Consider the following 19,280-nt stretch of genomic DNA (forward strand, 5'->3'; position numbering starts at 1 on the left):
AGAACATATTTGGAAAGTTTTATATGTCATTAATTTTTTGTGCATAGCAGGTACAGCAGAAAATCCACCCATAGTTGTTCACGGAAAAGCATTAAGCAGTGATTTATCAACACTAAATACTAAACGAGTCAAAGTAATGTATAAAGATCTAAAAACTGGTCAGTGGACAAGTCCAGCAGAAGTATAATTAACCGGCAGAGGTTATATGTGTATCATTACAGATTCGGGACCAAAGTGGATTCCGGCTCTGTTGACGCGGAAGGCTCGGACACAATTTATAAGACCAATGTGATCAAGTTAGTGCCACTTTATTAAGGGATACACAGCAATTTATACACTAGCACAAAGCACACACATTGCTTCTAGATTGCTAATAGGCTAAAGCTGCTTGTCTATTCACTCTCCTGCACTCTATGATTGGTCACGGCATGGTATCCATGTTCCTTGCCTACATTCTGTTTCAACATTCTATTTTCTTATTTTTCAGTCCAACTCCTTTATCTCTTTCCCACGTACAGTTCCTTAATAGTCCAACTCTCTTATCTCTCTGCCAGTACACAGTTTCTTTGTCTCCCTTGGCCTTGCATATGTCCTTCACAACAGCTGCAGCTTGTTACAGCTTCGGCCTGCTCGGCCTGCTATTACAACAAAGTTACTTGGTCTGGATTGCTCATAATATGTTTGTTGTCTTCCAGCCATTCCACACGGCTCGTTGGGTAGAACTGTGGAAATCACCTGCCATTGATGGGAAGAACAACACAATAAGCGACACAGGAGATTCATACGACAATAAGAGCCAGTAATCATCTTTGTTCAGTCTGTCACTGGTGTAGTTTGTATATAATCTGTCATTGTACATTTTGTGGTAAAAATATAATCCATTACAGTAGATCTCCGGAGATATATTTCTCTACCATTAAGTCCATATTGTGTTAGATGTAATTGTACTAACATTTTTTAAGTAATCCAGAATAGATATTTTTTGTGTTAGGAAGCATAGATTTGTAAGGATTTAAAATGAGAATAGTGGTTATTTTATGGGGATTGTGCTTGCTGTTTAAGTAAGTAGACTTAATAGAACAAACACATAGGTTATTTAAGAATAGGCAAAATGTATGGGTTACTCTTGCTAATGCTACTGGTCAAGACTCTATCTGTTTATCTATGTCAACTCCAACAGAACCCTTTCGTACCTGTCTAATAGGGGTTCCGACTTTTGACCTGAACCAATTTAAAGGATGGGTCAGCAAAAGTGAAATTCTAAACAAAGCTGAAGTTATTGCCTTTGCTAAACTGACCTGGCCCCACTCGATGGTAATAAAAAATGGGCAGACATTAAAAAAAGGTTTCCGCAACTTGAAGATGCTATGCAGACTGCACTTATTATTCAACATCTGAATGTTTCTATGATACCACCTCAAGAGTTAGATCTTTTAAGATCTCTGAAATGTAACCAATCCTGCATCAAGTTTGGGAATAGAGAGGCGTTATTTGACAACTTTCTTCAAAAGGTATTGAAAAAAAGGGCCATTATTGACATACCCCAATGGAAATTTTTGGGTGACCCCTAGGGAGCACTGGTATAGAAATACTAGCATATACTGTAACAAAGGGTTATGGGTCAATCTTACGGGACCATCACAACCCCAAGCATTGCCCAAAGGGTTGTTTCTGATTTGTGGCGATAGAGCATGGCCTGGAATCCCAGCTAATGCTCTGGGAAGGCTTTGTTATTTAGGCAAGTTAACTTTGTTTGCTCCTACTCAAAGACAAGTATTAAATCAAACTGTGGAAAAATAACAAATTAGCGCACAGGAAAAAATGAGCAGTATGGCAACTGAGTGAAAACTGCAGTGATAAAATTCAGCTTTGGAACACTCCTTACGAGTGGTTTCTTCCGTGTTTGCACCATGGATTGCTGCTGGCAAAGCACTCAGTGATATACAAAAGTTGGGATATTGGGCTGCTAAACAACTTAACCTGATGTCAGATATTTTGATAAGTTTATTGGTAGATTTGGATAGTGTAAGGCATGCTACCTTAGAAAACTGTGCAGCCATTGACTTTTTATTGTTAGCACATGGGCACGGATGTGAAGATGTTGAGGGTATGTGTTGTATGAACCTGTCTGATCACTCAGTTACAATTCACAAACAATTAGAACAAGTAAGTGCGAGCATGGAGAAACTCACTGTAACAAATGGAGGTCTGGACCAATGGCTCAAGGGTTGGGGAATTAATGGATGGTTATTAGATTTGGTCAAACAATGTGTAACGATTTTAATGATTATTTTCTTTTTAATGCTTTTGATTCCTTGTATTTTTAAATGTATTTATGGAATAATAGAAAAGTCTATTAAGCGTATTTTGATAGTCCAGGAAGAAAAAGGGAGAATTGTGGCAATGTATTTGGAAGAAAAGGGACACCTGGCCTATCAAAAGTTGCTCTTGCTTTAGCAGCTTGATATGATTGAAAGTTTTATCTGCTCAGCAAGGCCACACGGTCATGTGAGAAAGACACCTGGAACAAAGAAAACAGGAACTTTGGCTGTTGGGGTCTGCAGCAGACAAGTTAGTTGACTTCAAAGACTTAGTCGTGTGCCTTTAAGACAGCCACAAATTGTCAGGTATGTAAACAGGATGTGAAGAACCGGAACTTAGAACCGCAGCATACAGGCACCTACTGCAACAGCAAATAGCAAGCAAGAAGAAGAACACAAAAACCTACCAGGGTCTGACACCTGTACTGTCTAAGATATATAAATAATTTGTATAAACAATAAAGGCCATTTTGTCTGAACCCAGCCATGCAAACATAGTGTTTTTCCAGTCCGCCTCGACCTGCGTCACCACATTTGGTGACCCCAACGTTTCAATGTGATCCCAGTAAAGGGTATCAAAAAGAGACCCTGAGACTGTGCCGATGTGACCCCGGTAAGGGGTGTCAGGAGCAGATCCTGAGACTGTGACCAGCAGGTTGCTGGGGAGGCGGAGCCTGGTGAAGCGGAGTAGCGCAGCAAGCGGCTGCAAGATCCCAGGAGAACTGACACCGGTAAGGTGAGCCACCAGGGACAACATGGGGAGTAAGTTATCTAAAGAAGATACCATAGTGCTATCAATGTGGAAATTAGTATTAGAGAAGCGTGGAATTACTTTAGATGGGCTTCAGTTAAAAAATATGTTATTGTGGGCCAAAACACATGGAGTGGAAGCATCCCCCGTGACTGCTTTTAGTGTGTGGACCTGGGACAACTTAGGATCAACACTGTCAGAAGCTCTGGAGAAAGGAGGCAAAGAGGTGTCGGGGCTTTTGCTTACCTAGGGACTGCTTAGACATGCTGTAGGGAGCTTGCAAAATCAGCAAAATGCAAATGGGGGCTTGAGAAGTCCGCAAGACACAAGTGGGAGCTTGCAAAGTCATCAAGATGTGAGTGGGGGCTTGCAAAATCAGCAAAATACGAGTAGGGGCTTAAAAAGTCAGCAAAATTCGAATAGGGGTGTATCATTCAAACCTCCCCTGTATCCCCCTCCAGAATACAGACAGGAGGATGAGGGGGTGGGAGAGGGGGAGAGTCTGTGTCCCTTACCAGACACCACTCTCCAGTGCCCCGAATCCCCTAAATCTCTCCAACTGCATCGACCTATACTCGATACCGATGCCGAGGATGACAAGCACAAACCTGGGCGGACTGATCCCAGCCCCCCTGACTCTCCCCAACATTTGTGCCAGCCCACACTCCTTCCTCCTCCGGCTGCTCCGGCCATCCCGCCCTGCCCCTCGGCTCCGGCCCTGCCTGCGCAGGATGGAAATGCCGAAAACCCGGATTCGGGTCCAGCCACAACAACATTATCAGTCACAGGCAATGAAGAAGGTGGAGGTGGTAAAAATCCAGTTTCCAGTTGTATGGTAATGACGCGCGACCCTCGGCAATTTTGGCGGGCTGTAAGAGATGGGGCATTAAGAGAGGGAAACTGGGATTTAGTAGAACTGATAGGCGGACCACTCCTTGATCTTCCTACGCCTTCCACCGGTGCACCGCATGCATATCCTATTGTAATGGGAGATGCGGCTGCTGGTAATCCTCACGTTCATACACCATTTGCTTGGAAAGTGGTGCAGGACTTGCAAAAAACTGTTTCACAGTACGGAGTGACTGTGTTCTCTCATACAGAAAAACTATTTATAATCTACTGTATTACAGCAGTTGAAATGTATTTTGCTATTAAAAAAAAAGATAAAAAAAAGAAAAAGAAAAAAGAAAAAGAAAAAGAAATAGAAAAAGAAAGAAAGAAAAAAAAAAGGGGGAATTAAATGAATGACCTCAGAGGCACGATTAGGGAAAGCATGTTATGTTTTGAACTTTCTAAAAATCTCTGTCAACCATGTGGTGCCTGCCATTGTGTGACATTTTGTGTCAATTGGTGACAAGCAGCAAAAGCACGAAGGTGTCTTAGTACGCATGAAAGACCCTCGTACCAGGCATTGGTCGGACCGCATGAATTGTTAACTTGGAGGAGAGGTTATGCTTGTGTTTCTACAGACGAAGGTCCGCGATGGATACCTACTAGCTGTGTGCGGCCTAAACTTAGCGTGCCAGACTGTGGGAGCACTGCTTCTGCCAGTCAACCCAACAACTAATGTGTGGTCTCCTTACTGAACCAGTTCTTGTTTGGTGTACCCTTCCTTGAAATTGACTTGCAGACATTGCTGCAAAAAAGTGAATGTATGTGGGGAATGAAGAATCTTACTGAAAGCCTTGATATTTGGGATAATTGATTACCTCTGTATAATCTTAACCCAAAAGAAGTCAATATTGTTTGCACTTTGAATGTCGATAGTTGTCTTCATGTAGATGCTAATGTAGTAGGAGGCTATGATGGGACCATGACACCCACATAAATCAACACGTGAACATGTTGATAAGCATAATGCGCTTAAACGCAATAGAACTTTGGATGAAGCATGTAACAATGTAGTTGATTTATGAAACTGATGGGAAAGTATTGCAGCGGTTCTTCTCTTATCCGGAGCAACATCAGGGAAAGCATTAAAGAGTTAAATTACCTTTTTTGTTAGACAGTTAAGAATGTGAGTCAAATCTGCCACTATTACATACAAAACTGAGCAAGTATTGGCTTTTTGTTGTTGGCTCAAGGACATGGCTGTGAGGATTTTGATGGTATGTGCTGCGTGGAATTTAGGCGCCCCGTTGCAGCAACATGTTATCAAAATCTGAGAAAATGTCAGCCTTTTTGGCATCAATTCACTCAATTGGAAGTATTGTTTGTTTGCTATTGCCTTGGTTGCTGTCATGTTTTAAGGGCCCTGCAGAACATGACAAACCTGGTACTAGCTGTTCAAAAACAAAAAGGGGGAATTGTTGGGGTCTGCAGACAAGTTAGTTGACTTCAAAGACTTAGCCGTGTACCTTTAAGACAGCCACAAATTGTCAGGTATGTAAACAGGATGTGAAGAACCGGAACTTAGAACCGCAGCATACAGGCACCTACAGCAACAGCAAATAGCAAGCAAGAAGAAGAACACAAAAATCTACCAGGGTCTGACACCTGTACTGTCTAAGATATATAAATAGTTTGTATAAACAATAAAGGCCATTTTGTCTGAACCCAGCCACGCAGACACAGTGTTTTTTCAGTCCGCCTCAACCTGCATCACCACATTTGGCAGTTAAGCAGGCAGAAAAACAGGAGCTGAGCTGGGAACTGATCACTGCAAGAATGTCAACAATTTTAATGATGAGACTAACCACTTGTATGCTTTTAACTAATTAGTATCTCTATAGCAGAGTGTGAACAGTGTATGTAACCAATAGAATTAAAGTGTGACGTGTATGAATATTAATATTGTATATAAGTTTGCAGAAATTTAAGTAAAGTGGCTTCAACTAGGGTCATATTGATATGTCGCTGAGTCCGTGATTTTACTCCTGCAGGACAAAGTTGAGACTTTCACTGTAAGAGAAACAGATGTTGGTCTTGATTCCTTGTATAATATTGGTAGTTATAGCCTTGTTGATATTCATAGGATGTATGGCATACTATTGCAGACACTGCTTTGGGCAACTGTTCTCTTCACCCTTAACACCCTCGGAGACACGCGACTTGCCATCTCGGGTTGTGAATGGGAAAATGAATTTATAACCCTAGGTTACCAAGTAGCTCATGCGTTTAACCTTAGCAATTGTTGGGTCTGTGGTGGTCCAAATGGCCTGGAAAGCTGGCGATGGGTAGCTGGCCCGATTGAACTCAAATGGTGGGTCAGTAACAAAAGTGAAGTACATAATGGTACTGGTTTCTGGACTGAAGAAGGAAGTCCCTGGGAACTCCAATTTTCTGGGAAAGGAAGTGATTGTTTAAATCAGACTAAAGAAAAGGGGGTATGGTTGGGACAAAGCACCTGTGAATGGATGTTATCACCCGGTTACGATTGTATAACCACAGAGTGTAAACCTCATAATTGTTCAAGGTATAAGGGCAAGTGGAATCAGACCCATGTTCAGTTATCCACTGGCAGTTGGATACGATGTTCATATAATAATCACAAATGTGTCAGCATTATGGCAAAGGATAAAGGGTTTAACTTGTCAGCTGGTTTTACTTGTCAGCGAGGTGTTACTACTGCAGAGATGTATGTAACACAAGAGTTTCATTGGGCTTGGCGATACCCAAATGGAACCAGAGTCTCTTTCAAAGAATTCTGGTCCAATACCAACCAAACAGGAAGTCCCTTAGTATCTAATTATTCCTGGAATCTAAATGCAGGGGCATGAAGATGCAGTTATAACTCCACCAGAGGTGTTATAGGTGGACCACTGGGAAACAAGGACACTTTATATTACGATGCCTCAAGTAAGGACAAAAAATGGATTGGTCCTTTCCCTAATGGAACCTGGGCCTTACAAGGCCGCTATTGGGTTTGTGGACAGTATGCCTACAACAAATTACCCCTAATTGGTCAGGAATATGTTATATAGGGTATATTTGGCCCTTATTTTTTCTCTTACCCCAAAATTAAAGAAAATGCATTAGGAATCAGAGTATATGATGACCTAATAAGAGAAAAACCATCGATTGATACCTCCCTCACTGGTGGGAGAACTCAGAATTGGGGAAAGGATGAGTGGCCACCAGAACGAATTATACAGCATTATGGGCCAGCCACTTGGAACCCTAACAAACTGGCTAGTGGTGCTCAAGAACCTATCTATGATTTAAATCGCATCATCCGATTACAAGCCATCCTAGAAATTATCACCAATGAGACTGCCCGTGCCCTTGATCTGTTGGCAGATCAGGCCACACAAATATGAACAGGAATATTCCAACACCGAATGGTTCTCGATTACCTGCTAGCTGAAGAAGGGGGTGTCTATGGTAAGCTAAATGATTCTAAATGCTCTTTAAAAATTGATGATAATGGTCAAGTTGTTAAACATATCACTTCAGGAATATGAAAACTGGCCCTTGTCCCTGTCCAGACCTGGGAGAGTTGGGATCTTGATCCATTCTCATGGCTTCCAGGTACCCCATGGGTCAAACACACCCTTTTCTATATGTTATGTGGTGTTGCATTGTTATTTTTCCTCCCATGTTTAATTCCATGTTTTGTACAGTTGATCCAACGCACTGTCTCAAGTATGCAATTCATAGCCACCATATCTTATGAAGATGTCAAACAGATCGGTGTGGTATTTCAGTCTAAGCCTGAAATCCCAATTGTAAACATTGTATAAACTATGCTCTTTTCCAGACTGCTACTGTCTCTGTCTTTCCACCACCATGGACGAAGAAGCGACAATCTGAGCCACAGGGTGGTGTGGGAGACCATATTGTGAGCTGACTGTCTCAAAGCTTGTTTACATTCCTGCCAAGCTTGGTGCAAGGTGACCTGGCAGTTTAACCAAACTCAGCAGTTGTGGACCAGACAAGGAGCAAACAGCCACCTGAAACTAGACATCGGCCAGGGTCAAGGAATGGCCACATTGTTTTGAGGAAAATGTCCAGACACGACCAACCACTTCAACCTGCTGAGGCATGCACAGTCCATGGCAAAGGACCATACGTCTGTCACATGTGACCCTCGGAATCAGCGTACCAAGATGGGGAGCATGTGTGGATGTGCAGTATGTGCCGTTGTCCAGGAAACAGTCTCCCTGAATACCCAATAAAGCAATTGAACAGTAAGGGGAGTGATCCAGAGACCCCCACCATTGACGGACAAGGAAACTATGGACCAATGGGATGCTGCTGGATCCATGGGGGTGACTATCTCTTGCAACTCTATCCTGACTGCTTGCTAGGTTTCCTTCTTTTCTATCCTTCCTTCCCTTTCCTATTGCTATTTTCTTATGAACACTTTTTCCAATCAACTTCCTGATTTGTGGCATTTGACCTCGTTTGCATCTTCATCTCACTCTGGGTATAACAACAAATCTCCCCACCTCAGGCTTTCCCAGACCAGAACACTTTCCTACAACTTCTCAGCCAGAAATAGCAGAGGTTCAGGAAGATCCTGTAGAACACTCCTGTTCTAACCTGTGTTCTAACCACACAAGACCTCAATGAGTCTATTTGCATAGGTAAACTTAAACATATATCTATGTACCTTGCTAGTTCATGAGTCTGGCCCTATGTACTTTGCTAGTTCATGAGTCTGGCATGAATTCAGTGATCAGACTGGAGCTAGGAATATTATTGCATGAGAAAACCTTTTTTTTTTTAATCAGCCAGCAGATAACACTGCAGATACAAAGAAAGGAATGATATATGGAGTGGAGCCAAACACTGAAAATTAGGATGCCTTAATGCATTTAAGCCAGAACTCTGTATGAATGCCCTATATATTATGCCAGGCAAATGTATTTTGATATACAAGTGGATTTATTTTGGTGAATATTTAGTATAATATTTCTCTGAGTTAGGCAGCTATGCTGGAAGATATCTTGTGTATACATATCTTGTTTATGAAGTAGCAAGGCCTTTCAGAGTTCACTTCAATTTTTCATGTTACTTTCAGAACGAATACAGTAAAACAGTCTGTACTTGACAAGAGCTTAAATAAGTTTTAATTTAAAAAAAAATACTGCATTTTTAATTAACTTCAACTTCCCCTTATCTTTGTGCTCATTTGGTGAAGCTCACACTGTCAAGACAGTGTTTGGCAATAACAGATAAAGTGTTGTAGATAAGAATGGGGTTGATGATACATTTTACGTGAAAGCCCTAAACCAGCTGGTTTAATCAACTATCTGACTAGGACTGCTTTCATTTTGCTTTTTAGCACCTCATTAGGATTACTGCAATTTTCCTGCAGTACTAAACTGCTGCCCCAGTCACAGCTCATTTCTATCCTCTAACATCCAATTACTCCATTGTCTACTGAAAACTATCATCTTTTCATTCCACAATACTTTAATAAAAATATTTCCTTCTAGAATATAAATCAGCAACACAGAGAAGCATCATTCTGCATCCTCCATTACAGCTTCTTGGCATCCTGGGAAGCAGCACAGCTGTCACAGCTTGCAGAGAACACCAGAAGAGTTTGTGCCATAGGTGAACATCAGGCTAAAGTTGTTATACTCTTAATCCTTTCCTTGTTTTTAAAAATCATTGAGGGCCCTACAACATTTTTTAGATTTCTACGACCCCAGAACATTTAGCAGCACCTCTGCAATGTCCCAGAAATCCTGGATGAACATCCAGGTTCCTCTGACTGTGACACAACACTGCTTTTGGACCGGGCTCCCTTAGGCTTAGAATTGTGATGTCTCTTTTGGGCACAGACCCTTAGTGTACCTCTTCCTACCTGTCCACCCCAGCTCGGGGCACCTAGGCACAAGGGGGTTCAACAACCTTCAGTATTAATACCTAGGTTTTGCAAACAGTTACTAGCACGCTTAGATTTAGACAGATGTGAAATCCCATCACAATCAATTGGTTACAAAAGGTAATGGAAGTCCTTGTGTTGAGATTTAAACACAGGAATATTTGCAGGATGAGGACAGCTATTTTTTTTTCTTCCTTAAGGAGGAACATAATTATTTGAAACACTTTTCCTTGACATTAAAATTTTTCTTGTTGACACCTGTCCTTTGGGAAAAAGAACAATTTAAAAGCTGGAATAAGCTACCAAGCCAAGACCAAGGCTTATGCACTCAGCTTCCTGCTGCTGAAGCAGAATGTGCAGTCAGTCCACAGATCTCTCTGCCACCAAGTTTCATAAACATAAAATGAACAGCTTACATTTGTAAAGCCTCTGAAGCAAATCTCACATTAGAGCCTTTTGAAAAAAACATTTAGGAGAAGATCAATGAGAAAAGATCTTGATAAATGGTCTTTTAAAATTAGATTAAGAGGGTCCCCCGTGGAGAGTCGGCCAAGTCACGACAATCACACCAATATGGCTACATGCCATGCTCACTTTATTAAACAAACAGGTCATATTTATAACTTAAACCGACCGCTCACATGACTTTACACACAGGTGATTGGATAAAAGTCTCTGGCCACGTGGGCGTCCATGTCGGTGATTGGTGAGCATGCTGCAGGTGCCTGATCAGAGTGTGCCGATGAGAGTGTGTTGATTTCGCGGCTCCCAGGACTTGCTCTGCACCTGGCTTCTTGTTTGTGCATAGCTTGTTTTCTTTCTCACCCTGCTTGTTCCCAGGACATTTTAAAGCTGCTCTGCAGCTTCAACTAACAGGCCTGGGTTGTCCAACCCAGACAATGGTAACATATGTCCTCGGTCCTTTAAAAATCCCTCTACATATCCCCCTTTTTCTTCTTGGACAACCCATGTCTGTTTCACAATAGATGTTAAACCTTTCTTCACACAAGAAAATAAATAGCTAAAAACTAAAAACATTACAACAATGGTTATAACAAAGCGTATTCCTTCCATCAATAACGTCTTTAACCAACCTGTTATCCCCAGTCCTCTCAACCATTCATCGAAGGGATTATCCTCAGCAAGAATATGCTTCATGTCTCCCTGCAGTTGTGACAACTTCTTGTGCATCAATATGGAATGATCGGAAAGGTTCATACAACGCAACCCTTCAAAATCCTCACAACCGTGTCCATGTGCTAATAGCAAAAAATCTATTGCAGCTCTATTTTGTAACATAGCATGCCCAACACTATCTACATCAAGCAATAACGAACTTAAAATCTGCGATGTAAGATTAAATTGTTTCTCTCCCCAGCCCGCTAACCTTCGTATATTCTTAGTATTTAATGCTGCCATTGCTCCTGGCATAAATATGGAGGCTAGGACATTTGCTGTTACAGACTGCAGATCGACTCGCTCATTACATGTCTCATCAAAGGTGCGCAGTGCCCTCCATGATCTATGAGATTGTGGAGTCATTTTTAATAAGTCTTTCATATGTGGAGCAAACAAAGTCAAGCGCCCTAAATAACATGGTCCACCGACAGGATACAAAGGAATCCCTGGCCACGCTCTGTCCCCACATATCAGAAAGACTCACGGTGGACACTGATAACCCCCTGATACATCTTTATGGAAACCCCCAGTTTTCAATTCACCCCAAATAGGTGAACCGGTTAGATTTTGAAACCCTGTATAAAACCCCCGTTCACCTTGACATGTAAGCCATAACTGCCACGGGTCACCAAACCAAATTACTCCAGTGCCATTCACGGGTTGAAGTGGTGATGACATGTGGGTACAGTCTGCCATACCCGTTGCAGTTACATTACCATATTCAACAGGTACAACGCTAGCCAATAGGTCCAACTCCTGCAAAGGTAAATGATGTGGCTGATTTAAATTCTCAATAACCGTCTTCTGCCATGCTGCATTACGCATAGAAGGCCAAACATATTGCCCATTTGGACTCATACATGTACCATTCTGATTGGAAGTCAGATCCACTGATTTAACATTCCAAAAACCATCAAAATTTTTTTCATTCTCTTGCAGAGGAATACCAGTTAAACAAGTTTTAAAGGGGTTGTCTCCTTTTGCAGACTTAAACAAAAGTCTGTTACTCCCATGATATTTGCCCATGTCACCCATATGTTTGTCCTAGGCAAGATGTCAAAAATACTTTGGCCCATGGGTAAAAAATTCATCAAGACCGTAAACCAAGTCCACCACTTAAACATGTTTAGTCCTACAATTTCCAACTTTTTTTTTTTTTTTCACATTCGACCCCACAAATCTGTGCTTTCACAGATTCTGATGATGTATACTGTCTCCAGTCAACATGGTATTACACTAGTCGTATGCTTTCTCTTGCTTCATGCCCGGTTACTAATCAAACACATACACTCTTTACACCATTTACATTTCAGCTTTGGCTTACAGAACCATTTTACCCCACACAACATACATTGGCACAATACCCACGGGTTACATCTCTTTACAACATAGACAGTTTATTCTGTCTGCTCACTCTGAGTCTTCTCTTCCGTCTTCTGATCTTGACATACAGGTCACACAAACTTGCTAGGGACCCATATAGGTCCTTTATCTGTGGAGATACAAAAATAACCTCTACTGATAAATAACACCGGATTAGATCCTTCCCATACGCCTGAAGACATATTTTTATACAAAACATTCAAACCAGGAACTGTAGTTGTTTGGTTCCCTCACGCTGTTTGGTGATGTATAACAACAGGTGGTCCCTCTTTATCCTCCATAAGGGAGAGATAGTTTAAGGTAAACAACAACTTAGTCAACCGTTTAGTTACATCTATGTCCTGCCATACTTTCTGTCTCTGAAGCAAATCCTTCAGGGTACGGTTTGCCCTTTCAACAACTGCTTGACCCATTGGGGAGTGAGGAATCCCTTTAACGTGTTTAATTCCCCCAGTTGCCATAAACCTAGCGACTTGTTGACTACTATACGCTGGACCATTGTCTGTCTTTATTTCTACAGGTACTCCCATGACAGCAAAACAAGACATTAAGCATCTCTCCACATGTAATGCCTTTTCACCGGTTTGTGCAGTGGCCCATATAAAATGAGAATAGGTGTCAATTGTGACATGCGCATACTTAAGCTTCCCAAAGTCAGGTACATGTGTTACATCCATTTGCCAAACCTGAAGTGCCTTCAGACCTTCTGTGTTAATGCTCACCCCTAAACCAGGTCCATGATGACTACATTGAGGACAGGAGCGGACAATACCCTTTGCATCTGCTATGGGTATTTGATACTGTCGATGTAAAGACTTTGCATTCTGATGAAACATCTCGTGGCTGTTACGAGCTTCTTCAAACTTATTTGTTGGAGGAGTTATTGCCAGACAGCTGACTGCTTCATCAGCTCTAGTGTTACCTTCGCCCAACCCAATGGTCCACTGATGACTTCTAATATGCATAACACAAAATTCATGTTTTCTCTGTCAAAGAGTACTACGCAGTTGTATAAACATTTCACCAAGATGTTGGTTCTTTGTCTCTCTCAACAAGGCATCTTCAATGCGCTGTACTACACCAACTATGTACAATGAGTCTGATACTCTGTTTACAGGTGTATTGTTCCAGCGTCCCAATGCCCAACACACTGCTTTCAGTTCTAAGGTTTGAAGGTCGTTCCGTGGTTCACCGGTGATCACTTCTTTCTGCCACTGATTATCGGATTGCCAAACACACGCAGCCTTCTTCATCTTTCGTCCTGCATCTGTGAACACCGTTGGCCCATCAACTGGTCTTTTTGAACATAAAGGTCTCACAGTCCACTTGTAATGTTCTAACATCTTCCAGAGCGTTCCTTTTGGCCGGTTGTTGTGTACAACACCTGTATAACCCATCAAGGCTTCCTGTATGGCTGTTGAATGTCTCAGGAGCCACTCATAACCATCACCACGGACTGGAATACTGATATCTACCGGTTCAGTCCCATCAATTTCAACAATCCTGTCTCTTCCTTTTCTCACCAAGGCCGCTACTGCTTCAGGGCGAATTAAAATACCATGTCTGGGTTGCAATGGCAAAAACAGACACTCTAAAATGATCACTGTATTTTCCCCCTTTTTCTTTTGCCATTGCAAAATAAGGGCAAAAGGTGAAGTGGCAACATTACAAACCAAAAAAGATAACAGATGATTTGCCATTCGGCGACCATACCAGCCATTCTGAATCTTACGGGACACAACTTCTAGGGCAGCCCGCTGATCTGGTGAACAAGTTCGAGGAATGTTGGCTTTGATGCCATGCAACCAGGATCGGAATTGTTGAAAATAATCGTTAGTGAGGCCAACTATGTTATGAACCCACTGCAGGTCTCCTAAAAGCCTTTGAGCATCATGCAGATTAGTTATTTGTGTAGTAAGGGTCACCTTCTGTGGTTGGATCTGAGCATCTGAGATGAGCCAGCCTAGATATTTCCATGGGGCCGAACGTTGAACCTTCTCAGGTGCCACAACCAAACCACATGATAGAAGGTTGATCATCTGAAATCCTTTGTTCAGCGGCCGGTAAAATATCGTCCATATAATGGTAGATCAGGACGTGAGGCCAACGCTGTCGTACTGGAACAAGTGCCCAATCTACAAAAGTTTGACACATCGTAGGAGAGTTCTTCATTCCTTTTGGTAAGACAACCCATTCATACCGTTTGGCTGGAGCGGCACGGTTTATTGATGGCAGAGTGAATGCAAATCTTTGCGTGTCGTCAGGATGTAAGGGAATCGTGAAGAAACAGTCTTTCAATTCTATCACGACAATTTGTGAATTCTTAGGGATCATCGTAGGAGTTGGAAGACCAGGTTGCAATGTTCCCATTGCTAACATCTGATCATTAACTTTCTGTAGATCATGTAAGAGTCGCCATTTCCCATTCTTCTTCGGTATCACAAAAATATGAGTATTCCAAGGACTTGTAGAAGGTCAAATATGACCTACTCTCAGTTGTTCCTTCACCAATTCCTCAGCAACGCACAGCCGTTCTTCTGTCATCGGCCACTGGTCTACCCAAATTGGCTTTTCTGTTAACCATGTGATCTTCAATATGGGTGGCTGCCGATCAGTGGCTGTGGTGCAAAATGCTGATCAGTTGTCATAACTAGCCCCAATTGTGACAAAACGTCCTGTCCAATCAACCCAGATAATGTGGGTGGGAGTGGGAGTTGCATTACGTATGGCCGAATTACAATAGCCTGTCCGTCTTCAAACTGCAATGTAATCAAGTCTTTACTCTGCTTCAAAGCTTTTGCACCTCCTACTCCTACCACTTGCGTGATCGGAGCTTGCAGTTCCCAATTCTAGGGCCATAGATGTTGATTAATGATGGTGACATCTGCCCCGGAGTCTAATAGAGGTTCCAGAGTAATTTGCTGATTGCCTTTCTTCAATTGAATCTTCTGATATGGTCTTTGATTAAGATCTAATGTGAAACACACCTCAGGTCCGGTAAATCCAAAATCGTCTTCTCCTCCCATCTTAGATGGCTGGCTTCGTTGTCCAAGTTGCTCATAGGATTGTCGATGCGCAACAAGGCTGTCATAGGGAAGTATTTGAGCAATTTTACTTCCTTTTGGAATAGTAACCGGTGGTTGTAATGCATAGGCCATAACTTTTACATGTCCCGTAAAATCTGCATCAATTAACCCAGGTAAAACAATTACTCCTTGCCTTCCGGTTGAAGATCTCCCTAATAAAAGTCCTCCAATTGGAGAATTTACGTTAGACAAAGGTCCTTTTACTTCAGTTGGAATTAAAGTCACTTCTTTACTATTCAAAGTTACATCTACTGCAGTTGCCACGTCCACCCTGAGGCTCCCCCGGGTAGGTGGGATGCACTGGTATAAGAGACCACATTTCTCATCTGCGTTGTTGGGGCCTGTACTTGTGTCTTCGCGTGTAGACCCGACGTGCTGCACTGCATGTTTCCCGACCTGTTATATCTACAAACAGCAGTAGCATGTTTATCTAAGTTACATTTGTGACACCAAACAGTCTTTGAACAAGTACACCTCACGTGTCCAGATTCACCACATCGATAACAAATATCAAATCCTGATTTACCATTGTTCCCCTTTCGATGTCCACCTATATGATTTGTTAAGGCTGCTGCAATTATATGCCCTTGCTCCCTCAGTGCAGCAGTAAAGGCAGCCACTTGGTTATTTTGTTCGGCTCGAGTAGCTCTAATCAACATTTCATCTAGTGGACTTCCTTGGGGTAGTGTTGCTAAGATCACCCTTATTCTTGGGTTAGCCCCTTCAAAGGCGAGGGAGCGGAACAAATGTTCCTGCAGGTCCACAGGTAAATCAGAATTGTCCTTTAATGCTGCAGACAAACAGTCTACAAATTGTCCATAGGGCTCCGTTGTCCCCTGACAAACGGTGGTATAGGAAGCAGGTTTCTTCTTGTCTGGCACAGACAAAAGGGCTCGATGTGCTAAAGTCTGAGCAAGTTGATGCATTTGTATAGGATACTGCAACTGAACCTGCGTAGTAGAGTAAAGTCCCTGCCCAGTTAACATATCTGCCCGTAGACCATAAAGCGGATCTCCTATATCTGGATCTTGATGTCTATTTGCTTCCTCTACGGCTAGTCTCTTCCACTCCTTCTCAAACATTAAATATTGAGAAGGAGTCAATAATAGGGAAGCAAGTCCAGCATAATCAGCAGGTGAAAGAATGTCTGCTATGAAAATAAACTGGATGATCTGTCATGCAGCCTCTGATTTCAGGCCATGAGTAGTAACTGTTAGCTTTGCTTGTTGCAATATTTTCCAATCATGCGGCTCCCATTGTGCACCAAGGTTATTCACCAGTACTGGACAAGCTAATGAGCTGGTCATCTGCCAATCACCCTCCAAAATAGCATCACGAGTAACACTGGACCAACACTGTAGAATTGGATCTTTTCTCGAGTTCAGCATCGGTAGGGTAGTTAGGCTAACAGGAGGAATTACAGGTATTGAAGTAGTAGGCAGGTTCATTTCAACTCGCTTTTCCAGGTTTCTTAATTTATCTATTACCTCCTGTAAAGATTTCTCTGTATTGTTATCACAAGGCTTTTCCCTGCCTTCTTCCTCAAATTTGTCAGATGATGTTTCAGGATGAGGAGGATAGGACGTCGACGGCGTTTTTGCCGGCCCTGACGAGACCTACGAGCTGTCACCACCCTCCGTTTTGGTCTTGCTCCACCCACAGCTCCAATTGGTGCAGCAGGACTCGCTGCCCCGCCCTTCTGGGGAGGCTCAGCTGCCTCTTCCGGGTTCGGGTCAGTTACCGCAGGCTCTCGAGGAGTAACTTCCGGTTTGTCCGCTGTCTTATCTAAAAGCTCCTGCATTGTTGAACACGCAGGGGCGGACATACCTTTCATAGGACGAGTATGCCCAACTCCGAAAAATGTAGCCAAGAGAGAAGGCTTCGGTGAATCACCCTTCTGCTCCACCGGATTTTCTACCACATCTCTCCCCAACGCTTCTATGGCTGCCGCTGCTACTGTTTTTTTCTGCCTTCATAGTTTCCAGAGTGTTAACTATTGACCGCCACACAGCTCCTAGCGCTTTAGCTTCTTTGCCTTCTCTGCCTCCCTCGATCGTAGTATCCCAGAGGCAGTTTCCCACTTCTCTCTATTCCATCATACTAAACAATAACGCGGGCTCGGGGATCTTATTCTTTTTTCGTGCCCAGTGAACTAAGGTCTCCACTTCTGTCTCTTTAACGCCCTCCCCTCTCTTAAGGAGGATGCTAGTTAACAGTTTAATTGCCGCGTCTAATTCCATTGCGGTCTTCCTGAGCGCTCCCCCCTCTCACAGAAGATATCAGCGGAGAAGCCCCGCCGCACTCGTTGCTGTCTTCCTTAGTGCCCCCCCCCCCCCTCCCTGATTCACAGGTCCAAAACCAGATTTTAGTGACTAAATATTCTTTATTGTCGGCGCCGGGCGTACGGGGGATCCTTCCACCAATCGTACACACCCAGAGGGGCAGATTATCTTATATTTATATAATGAAACAATGAATATTCAATTAACGCCTATACATATTCATTACCCGAACCCGCCTACCCTCGCTTCGTATGCTAATTAGCTTCACGATTGCGCAGATTCTTCCAAAAATTGTGGGCCGGGGTCTTTAGAATGTGGGCAGTGGTCTATGAGAGGAAGGCCGTAGGTCTTCCTCATGGTGTACTTTTCACCTTAGGTCTCAAAAGTGATGAGTTGGCAGACTTGTAGAAATCTTTCCCAGGGTTTTTACAATACTCCTCGTAATTTTACTCAAGGCCATCCTGCTGTCCCGTTATCTCCTTGGTAGGGCAGCTTGCTTTGCAGATAAGGAGGACAGCTCCCCTTGCAGAGATTTGCAACTTTCTTGCCAGAACAGTCTATATGATCTTTCAGACATTTTAACCCCTTAGTCGCTATGCAATTACAAGCTTATTTATGCATTAAAATGAATATTGGTTTATGAATACAAACTTGACCATATTATTTACAGCTTATTCACATCACCCCCAGAGAGGAATTTAGTGGAGAGCCCTGCCGCGATTTACTCTACGTGGTCTTACCACCAGTGGGGGTGCGATCTGCAGCTCTACACCGAACTCCGGACTCCGCTTTTCGCCTTCCAGGTTGCGCCTGCCTCCTACCTCCAGCTCCCTAATCGGACAACTTCCCTTCAGGTCCAATGCATGGAGACTTCCACATTTGAGCGAACCACATTTAAGCGAATAAATGGGTCCCTGTTCGGGCGGCAGACAAAGAGGGTCCCCCGTGGAGAGTCGGCCAAGTTACGACAATCACACCAATATGGCTACATGCCGTGCTCACTTTATTAAACAAACAGGTTATATTTATAACTTAAACCGATCGCTCACACGACTTTACACACAGGTGATGGGATAAAAGTCTCTGGGCCACGTGGGGGTCCGTGATGCTGATTGGTGGGCATGCTGCAGGTGCCTGATCAGAGTGTGCCGATGAGAGTGTGTTGATTTCGCGGCTCCCAGGGCTTGCTCTGCACCTGGCTTCTTGTTTGTTCATAGCCTGTTTTCCTTCTCCCACTGTTTGTTCCCAGGACTATTTAAAACTGCTCTGCAGCTTCAATTAACAGGCCTGGGTTGTCCAACCCAGACTATGGTAACATGTTCTCGGTCCTTTAAAAATCCCTCTACAACTAGTTAAAAGAAAAAGTGAACTAGAAAGATGAGTCCTTCATAGGAATCTCCATCTGTGAAGAGTTTCAGTACTTGGCTGGACAAGGCTCTGAGCTATCTCATCTCACTTAGAAGTTATCCGGACCTCAGGCAGGAATTGGACTATCATCTC

The 19,280-nt window shown here is 42.9% G+C and overlaps 2 protein-coding genes across 2 annotated transcripts in view; one reads left to right on the forward strand and one right to left on the reverse strand.

Annotated features, from left to right (window-relative positions):
• Positions 1 to 2,848: 2,848 nt before the first annotated feature.
• The window catches only part of LOC130141948 (uncharacterized), a 94,727-nt gene continuing 78,295 nt past the window's right edge, over positions 2,849 to 19,280 (forward strand). Inside the window, exon 1 of the mRNA XM_056323251.1 lies at positions 2,849 to 3,052. The gene's annotated coding sequence lies outside the window, so the exon portion shown is untranslated. The remainder of the gene's footprint in view (positions 3,053 to 19,280) is intronic.
• LOC130141895 (endogenous retrovirus group K member 8 Gag polyprotein-like) overlaps positions 15,747 to 19,280 on the reverse strand; it is a 118,218-nt gene continuing 114,684 nt past the window's right edge. Inside the window, exon 2 of the mRNA XM_056323191.1 lies at positions 15,747 to 17,454. Within this exon, the coding sequence (XP_056179166.1) occupies positions 15,747 to 16,580 (834 nt within the window). The 5' untranslated portion in view covers positions 16,581 to 17,454. The remainder of the gene's footprint in view (positions 17,455 to 19,280) is intronic.

The sequence above is a fragment of the Falco biarmicus genome, chromosome W, assembly GCF_023638135.1.
Source record: "Falco biarmicus isolate bFalBia1 chromosome W, bFalBia1.pri, whole genome shotgun sequence".
In the NCBI taxonomy this organism is placed as follows: Eukaryota; Metazoa; Chordata; class Aves; order Falconiformes; family Falconidae; genus Falco; species Falco biarmicus.